This window comes from Nannobrachium achirus, assembly GCF_963921795.1.
Source record: "Nannobrachium achirus genome assembly, chromosome: 20".
NCBI lineage: Eukaryota > Metazoa > Chordata > Actinopteri > Myctophiformes > Myctophidae > Nannobrachium > Nannobrachium achirus.
This window is the reverse complement of record NC_137827.1, coordinates 43,875,090-43,883,537: the sequence shown is the minus strand read 5'-3', so window position 1 is coordinate 43,883,537 and position 8,448 is coordinate 43,875,090. Positions and strand designations below refer to the sequence as shown.

The 8,448-nt window shown below is 46.1% G+C and overlaps 2 protein-coding genes across 2 annotated transcripts; both read left to right on the top strand.

Annotated features, from left to right (window-relative positions):
• Positions 1–346: 346 nt before the first annotated feature.
• On the top strand, positions 347–4,878 carry LOC308306182 (oxysterol-binding protein-related protein 8-like; the record flags this gene model as incomplete). Its single annotated transcript, XM_080751083.1, has 2 exons — positions 347–477; positions 2,247–4,878. 2 exons carry the CDS (start codon positions 347–349, stop codon positions 4,876–4,878), a joined length of 2,763 nt encoding a protein of 920 aa, XP_080607209.1.
• Positions 4,879–5,097: 219 nt separating this feature from the next.
• Positions 5,098–5,583, top strand: LOC308306181 (large ribosomal subunit protein eL24-like; the record flags this gene model as incomplete). Its single annotated transcript, XM_080751082.1, has 1 exon — positions 5,098–5,583. One exon carries the CDS (start codon positions 5,098–5,100, stop codon positions 5,581–5,583), a length of 486 nt encoding a protein of 161 aa, XP_080607208.1.
• Between the last annotated feature and the right edge of the window lie 2,865 nt (positions 5,584–8,448).

The window sequence follows — 8,448 nt, the reverse complement described above, 5'->3', positions numbered from 1 at the left end:
TTATCAAACAATCACCAAAAGAAAAGAAATAAAAAGAAATGAAATCATACAAAATCATTAAACATTCGATATCTAACCCTACTCTATCTTAGTTGCCATTGACACATGTAAAAACTTTGCCTTGCCTGCTGAAGGACCGTTTGCATCATGTGTTTGAGGAGAGGAGGAGAAAAGGAGAGGGTTGGTTACTAGCGTAGCAGCTTAGCATGTGCTGGAAGGTCGGCCATGTTGGCTGGGCGTCGTCGCCATGAGGTCTGCACATGGTGCTTGAATGGAGGCGGCCATCTTTGAGAGCCACAGGAAGTAGCGTGTGCAGAGCAGGAGTGGAGAGGCACCCCCCTTCTGGATGGAGGAGATGCTGATGATGGGACAGGGGATCCTGGGATTCCACCCTGTGGTGAGTGGTGGTCACCCACGTGTGTTGTCTTCACCGCTGGAGGGGAGAGACCGCATGCTCCAATCCCACGGACTGGCAGAGTATTTGCCGTCCTGATGATGAGTCCGGCAGGACTCTATGATGAGAGAGAGTCGTGGTCACCAGGGCGTGGCAGCCCCTGGTGGCTGAGTAGTCTTTAGCCCTCCTTGTGTGTTGTTGGTTAAAAGCCGTTTTTTGCAAGAGAGCTTTGGGGGGGGGACAGCCGTCCCCGGCCAGCTGAAATAGTCTCAGGGCCTGCTGTTCTGTTGATGGTCTGTTCAGTGCGTTTTTTTTGGAAGAGAGTGAGGGAAAACCAGGAAGTCACTTATAAAGTGAGTAGGCGGGGCTTGTTCCTAAGCCCCGGAATGGGTGGGGTTGAGGCACAGTCTTTTCGGCAGACCCCCTTTCTTAGATGGAGTGAAATTAACTTTTTCCTGTTAACTTCTAAGGAACGAGATTTTCCTACATTTGACCAGATATTTGTAATCATCATTATTTTAGACATGTAGAGGTATCAAGCATCATTGTTTTATATCGTTCAGAGGGCAGATGGTTTAAAAAGTTAAATAACCAAAGAAATACATATTCGTACATGTTAAAGGGATATAACACTTTCAAAACTTTTTTTTCGTCTAATCAGGCTTGTATGAACACCCTGAACAGTTTTTAATTTGCTTCATTCAGTATTTAGATATTTGATGTAAATGTTACCACCTCCAACACGCCCAGGCCCTCTCCACATACACACCCAATGTAACTTCAAACTCCATTTTAACCATGATAGATTCATTAAAAACACCCATTATTTTTCTGGTGACTCATAATACCCTCCTAATACGTGAGCAGACCGTGTTTTTTCAATAACCTTTTTCTTTTATTTTTAAAAATTCTTTGGGAAAATGGAAAACATTAAATACAATAATATTTTATTGAAAATAAATGAAAAAAGTTATTGAAAAAACACGGTCTGCTCACATATTAGGAGGGTAGTTTGAGTCACCAGAAAAAATAATGGGTGTTTTTAATGAATCTATCATGGTTAAAATGGAGTTTGAAGTTACAATGGGTGTGTATGTGGAGAGGGCCTGGGCGTGTTGGAGGTGGTAACATTTACATCAAATATCTAAATACTGAATGAAGCAAATTAAAAACTGTTCAGGGTGTTCATACAAGCCTGATTAGACGAAAAAAAAGTTTTGAAAGTGTTATATCCCTTTAAAATCAATGCATAGTTGATGTACATCATATTGGAATACAACCATGTAGTTTAATGTTGTAAAATGTCATTGCATCAAGCAGTTTTTAGCACATTCCATGGTTTCCCATTGTCTGTCCTCATTTCAGAGAGGCTGCATATTGCTGTGCAGAAGAGCCTGCCTGGTTGGCAGGATGTCCCTTATCAAGATCGGCAGGGTAATAAAACACTATACTGGCACTTTGGAATGTGGTGTTGGGTGACACCATGGAGTAGAGAGTCAATATCTCTTTTGGGGGAAGAAGGGTACATTCAACCGGTCCTAACACAAAGGGTCCATTTGGTTGAATATGAGTTATGAATACAATTCATAATTTTTTTCGTGTCCATATCTAGCTTTCAGGCTACATGTGTGTGTGTGTGTGTGTGTGTGTGTGTGTGTGTGTGTGTGTGTGTGTGTGTGTGTGTGTGTGTGTGTGTGTGTGTGCGTGCATGTGTTTCTTTCTGCCCCTATTTGTTTGTCCGGGGCTAATCTTGCAAACACCCAGACACATTATTTTGTCACATGTAACACAAATATGGAAAGATACGTCATAGATGACAAAAAAACCCTGAAAAACCTTGCAGCGTGAATAGATCAGAGAACATCGTGTCTGGTGAGGACACCGTCCTTCTGACCCCAGGGAGGATGAGTCAACGACAGGAGAAGGAGCGAGAGAGGGAGAAGGAAGAGGGTCTCCTCAGTAGTCCCTCCACCCTCAGCCCAAGGGTCAGCTACAGCCACGGTTTCGACCGAGGGACGGAGGACTCATTGCCATTGCCTCAGAAAGAGGACTCACATGCCACATCCAAGAGCAGGTCTGACACAAAGCTCTACAATGGCTCAGACAAAGACGTATCGGCGTCTGGAGGACGGAAGTTCAAGAAGAAGGAATCCCTCAAGGTGCAAAAGAAAGATTACAGGGAGGAGAAGAAGAGGGCCGCCAAGGAACTTCACTGCAATATCACTGATCCCTCCGTCATCGTCATGGCCGACTGGCTAAAGATTCGTGGCACCCTGAAGGGCTGGACCAAGCTGTGGTGCGTGCTGAAACCAGGGGTTATGCTCATCTACAAGACCCACAAGAAGAGCCAGTGGGTGGGCACGGTGCTGCTGAGCGCCTGCAAGCTCATGGAGAGGCCGTCCAAGAAGGACGGCTTCTGCTTCACGCTCTTCCATCCTCTGGAGCAGTCCATCTGGGCTGTCAAGGGGCCCAAAGGCGAGACAATGGGCTCTATCACTAGGCCGTTACCCAGCAGCCACCTCATAATCCGTGCCACCTCAGAATCCGATGGGCGTTGTTGGATGGATGCTCTAGAGCTGGCCCTGAAGTGCTCCAGTCTGCTGAAGAGGGCCATGATCCGCGAGGGCAAGGAGGATGCCGTAACTGGAGAGCACCCAATCAACGTCAACAGCTTCCTCCGAGCCCACAACATGCAGGGCTTCCAGTTCAATGACAGCGACCAGTTCAAGGAACCCGACCAGTACTCGGACAAGTCAGACCATGAGGGTGAGCAGGACCACGAGGACTCGGATCCCGGGGGCTTGGGTGAGGAGAGTGACAGCGACACGTCGGAGGGCCAGGATGACTCGCACGTTGACCCCAATGAGGCCCTGAGGGAAACGTCGTACCTAGCGCAGTGGCACAAAGAACTGGGAGAGGAGTCCCAGACTGAGACGGTGTCAGAGGAGTACAAGTCTCTGATCTGGACTCTGGCTAGGACCCTGCTGAAGCCACCTTTGATAGGGATGGACCTATCAAAGGTGTTGCTGCCTACCTTCATTCTGGAGCCAAGGTCCTTCCTGGACAAGCTCGCTGATCTCTACTACCACGCTGACTTCCTGTCCGAGGCAGCAGCAGAGGAGAATGCCTATAACCGCATGAAGAAGGTGGTGAAGTGGTACATCTCTGGATTCTACAAAAAGCCAAAGTGGGTGAAGAAGCCTTACAACCCCATCATCGGAGAGATGTACCGTTGCATGTGGCTTCATCAGGAGACCAACAGCAAGACATTCTACATCGCAGAGCAGGTCTCCCATCATCCTCCAGTGTCTGCCTTCTACGTCAGCAATAGGAAAGATGGCTTCTGTCTGAGTGGCAGCACCCTGGTCAAATCCAAGTTCTATGTAAACTCAGTATCAGTCATAATGGAAGGGGAGTCTCGCCTCACCTTTCTCAACCAAGGAGAGGACTATGTTATAAACATGCCCTACGTCCACTGTAAAGGCATCCTCTATGGCACGTTGACCCTTGAGTTGGGTGGCCTAGTCACCATCACCTGTGAGAAGACGGGCTACAGCGCCCAGCTCGAGTTCAAACTGAAACCATTGTTGGGCAGCAACGACAGTGTAAATCAGATCGCTGGGAAGATCAAGCTGGGCAAAGAGGTACTGGCTACGCTAGAAGGACACTGGGACAGTGACATCTTCATCAATGAAAGGAAGACAGGCACAAAGGACTTGTTCTTCAACCCCACCCCAGAGCTGAAGCAAGGCAGACTGACCCGCGGCACTGTCCCCCTTGAGGAGCAGTCCGAGTTTGAATCTGAAAGGTTGTGGCAGCATGTGACGCGGGCCATCAACGGCAAAGACCAGGTGGAAGCCACCAACAAGAAGTCCATCCTGGAGGAGGCACAGAGGCAGAAGCTCAAGGACGATGAATGGATCCCCACACTTTTTAAACAGGACCCCATGACCAGGAAGTGGCATTATCGATATGCTGACATGCGGCCATGGGACCCTCTCAATGATCTGATTCAGTTTGAGAAAGATGGCTGGATTCAGACTCAGGTCCGACACCGCACACCTATGGTGCGTTCTGGCAGTGTTATGAGTGTCAGTAACCAGGGGCCTCAGAGGGACAATTTCAAGTGTCAGGTAACGGCACCAAAGAGAAAACACAAGCAGAGCGACAAACCTAAGAGTGCAGAAGGTGGCTGGTCCCCGCCTGAGCTTGACCATCAAGAAGACTCCTCCGGCAGTGAACAACAGGAAGGCAAACACAACATCCAGTTGAGGAGAAAAAGAACTGACCTCAGTGAAATTCAACGTACCATTGAATCTATAAAGCAAACGCAGGAGGATATCAACAGGAGTGTCGGCATGCTGAGCAGTTGTACGGCAAGCGAGGTTTCGACGGTGGGAGGGTCCTTCCTCCATCGGCATGACTACATTGTCATCATCTTCCTCACCCTGCTTCAGGTCCTCATCAATTTCATCTTCAAGTAGCAGTGGACAGAACACCATTGTTAACCGATATTTCTGACCGGAGCACATAGAGCCCAGCCTGCTATGGAGCCATGTGGAACTCCATATTTGGGCAAAACTGACATCATATTTGGACAAGACTGACATCATATGTGCCTAATGCAGCTAATCTTAAAAGGTGACTGCACGCAATGTAAGAGGTATAAGACACATAAGCCTGTTAGATATTAATTATTTGAAATGGGTGTCAAGGTCGAATTGTGTAGTTTCAGTGGGTTTAAAATACATCCTGGCCATGGTATACACTACAGCAGGACCGACGGAAAGTCATTCCAGTTCATAAATCAAAAGTGTGAGGCTGCTTTCCTGGCCAAGAGGAACCCAAGAGAGACCGAATGGACTGTCTTGTACCGACGCAAGCACAAGAAGGGCTTGTCTGAGGAGTTGTCAAGGAAGCATACGCGCGTACGTGCAACAAAGTCCTCCACGAAGTCCATCGCTGGGGCCTCCCTGGCTGAAATCATGGCCAAGAGGAACCAGAACCCTGAGGTCCGTGCGGCCCAGCGTGAGCTGGCCATCAAGGCTGCCAAGGAGGCCAAGAAGGCAAAAGAGGCAAACAAGAAGCCATCTGACTTCAGCGCTAAGGACCATGCAAAGACCGAACCGAAACCCAAGATTGCAAAGCCCATGATGAAGAATGCACCTCGTGTTAGAGGAAAGCGCTAGAAGGTGATGTCTGTGTTTCGGTTGTGGATGAACCTTTCTTGGGTTAAGAGAAGGAGAAAACATTCACACAGGACATGGCAGGTTTAGGATGACAGTGATCAGAAGGCCTTGCACAAGGAGCTTGAACAACTTGCCTAGCGTAGAGAACTGTAAGCCAAGCCACCAGAACTGACCAAGTGACGACCCACAGCCGAGCACCCTATGGGAGGGCAGACCTAGCAGATATCCTCTTCATCTAGGTCTGTATTATCTTGTCTGTTCTCTACGATGATCATAGACAAACCTGTCCTTTCGCATCAAAATGATTTAACCGTTTTATTGTTGCGAAAGCTGATGTGTTGCCGAAATACCATGGATATGTGATGTTTACCGCCGGGGGTGAGCTTAATTACTCTCATCATCACACTTTTTTTCCTCCTTTTTTTTTGAAAGTTGCAGGTGTGTGTATGGCATGTGAGATATGAAAGCTTTGCTAAATAATTGTTTAGTTATCTGCACAAAACTGCAGCTAAAAGATCAGCTACTCGACCTAGGACACCTAACTACTAAGTACCAGCTCTTATGCCTTAACTTAAAGGCCTGTCCATACTCTCTCTGACCACCGAACTTCTCGTCAGAGAGTTCCGACTTTCCGATGTGCAGCTTTCCAAACTCTAATTTGGGGTGATGCTTTTCAGAAGATGTGAGTTACGTCATTTTGTAGTTGAACCGGACCTTTCCGACGAAAGGCTCTGTGGTCGGAGACGGTATGGACAGGCCTTTAAATTAAGGCATATAAGAGCTGGTACTTAAGATAATCAAAATAGATCCCCTAGCAGCTCTTAATGATACATCCAGTGTTGTATCATCATGTTCCAAACATTGGAACTATGCCATTGAGATAGAATGAGCACTTCCACATTCCATCAATTTCTTTCAACAATGGGAGTGTTGTCACATTCTAGATCACGCTGCAATGACTGACAGATACAGGGCATCAGGGACGTGCAGAGAATATTAGAGAGGCAGGGGCTGAGATTTCGAAAAGGGCACCTTTGGTGAAAATAATGAAAATAGGCGATCTTCAAGTTCACAGCTTGTTCGGCGTAGCGGCCCGAACTTGCCTTGTGAGTGGACAGACGGGTGAATCATGGGTGAGTGTGACAAACACATATACAGTATGTGGATCTCAAGCCCATATATGAAGACCACTTTAAACAATTTCTAGGCTGCAAAACAACAACAGAAAACTAAAAACAAAAAGATTTTTTTACAGGGTCCTACTCAATTTCTTAGGGTCTCAGTGAAAAGATGGGTGGAAGAGGGACAGAGCCAGTAGCCTCTGTAGTGTGGCCAGTAGAGTGTGCTCTCACTCCATATGATGTCTGGCTGAACAGGGGTCTGACTTCCAGTCTTTATTGACAGAATGAGAAATCAATATGGAATATAATGTTATCGATCTCGAGAGAAAAAAAAAAGAAAAAAAGAAAAGTTGTTTCTGGGAAGAAAAAATACAATATTAGAGAAACATTTTGCTCTAGTATGGCGTTTTATAGACAATATACTATAGGTATAAATAACAAATGGGCTATCAAATTGAAAAGAAAAAAAAGAAAAGAAAAACTACAGGGTCCTACTCAATTCCGTAGGGTCTCAGTGAAAAGATGGATGGAACCCCCTGTACTCATGAGTGACTGTGAGGTCAAAACCAGTTAGAGGGTTAATCATAATTATGTTAATCACCCTTCTCTTTAAGTACTATTATGTACTTTTTCTTAGTGAATTTTGTCTAATCTGTATGGTAGAGTATGTTAATACAATATGACTTATAGGTGGGTGGTGTTATCTAGTCTCCCTGCTTTTCTATTTACACACATTTAGATCATGTTAAAGGTCTTCTCACCAATAGACACAGGATCTAATACGAATTCTGACCTGGCGGTCAAGATTCAATTTATCCCCTGAGCAAGCAGGTTCGGGCCCAAGGGATAATTAGCTATTAATCTGTGTATCTCAACACAGCTGTAACTAGAACTGCACTCTATCGAGGTGCCGACTTGCGCCTTGTGCAATCGCGGCCATATATGGCCTTCTTGTGCGCCAGCAGAGCGAGCAAGTACAGTGCTGTTCAGTGCTGTATGTATGCATGTGGGTGGGCAAGTTGGCACTCTGCTGAAGTGCCAACTTGCGTCTTGTTATTTATATCAGGTCACACTTGTTGTTGGTGACGTCATCCTGTTTTTGAAGCGGTGAAAACCGCTTCCAAGGAGTGGCTTTGTGTGTCCCCCATGTCCATATATGGTCATTTCAGTCCAGAATGAACAGGTTTTATCTGTCCGTAAATGTGTGTCCCATGTGTGTCCCCTCATGTCCATATATGGTCATTTCAGTCCAGAATGAATGTCCCGTACGTCCAGAATATGTGTGTAGTGTCCGTCCCGGTCTGTTGATTGGATGATTAAAAATGTCCAATGAGACCATACTTTGAGGATTGGTCAAGCTTCACATGACGATTCGGCCCTCCAGATAAAATCATTCATTCATTCAGAATTCTGAATTCTTAAGCTCTAGAACACAATAGAATAAAAGTTCACCGAACCGAGGTTTGATTTTTTCAAGGCCATTGGATGACATAAACACAGACGCACGGGACGCACAGGCACACAGAACACAGTAAGTATTAGTGCAGGAAAACCGTTAGGCTACTAAAACTTAACCCAAGTGGGTTTGTTGGCTCTGTACTAGGTCTGCTCTTTTCCCCCCAACATCTCTTAGCTGATTTTATTTGTCTGTCATTCAATGTTATATGAGTTAAATGATTTCTTGTGGTGTTAATCCTTTTAGTCGACCTTTGTACCAGTGGACTTTACTGTCAATCATGTACCT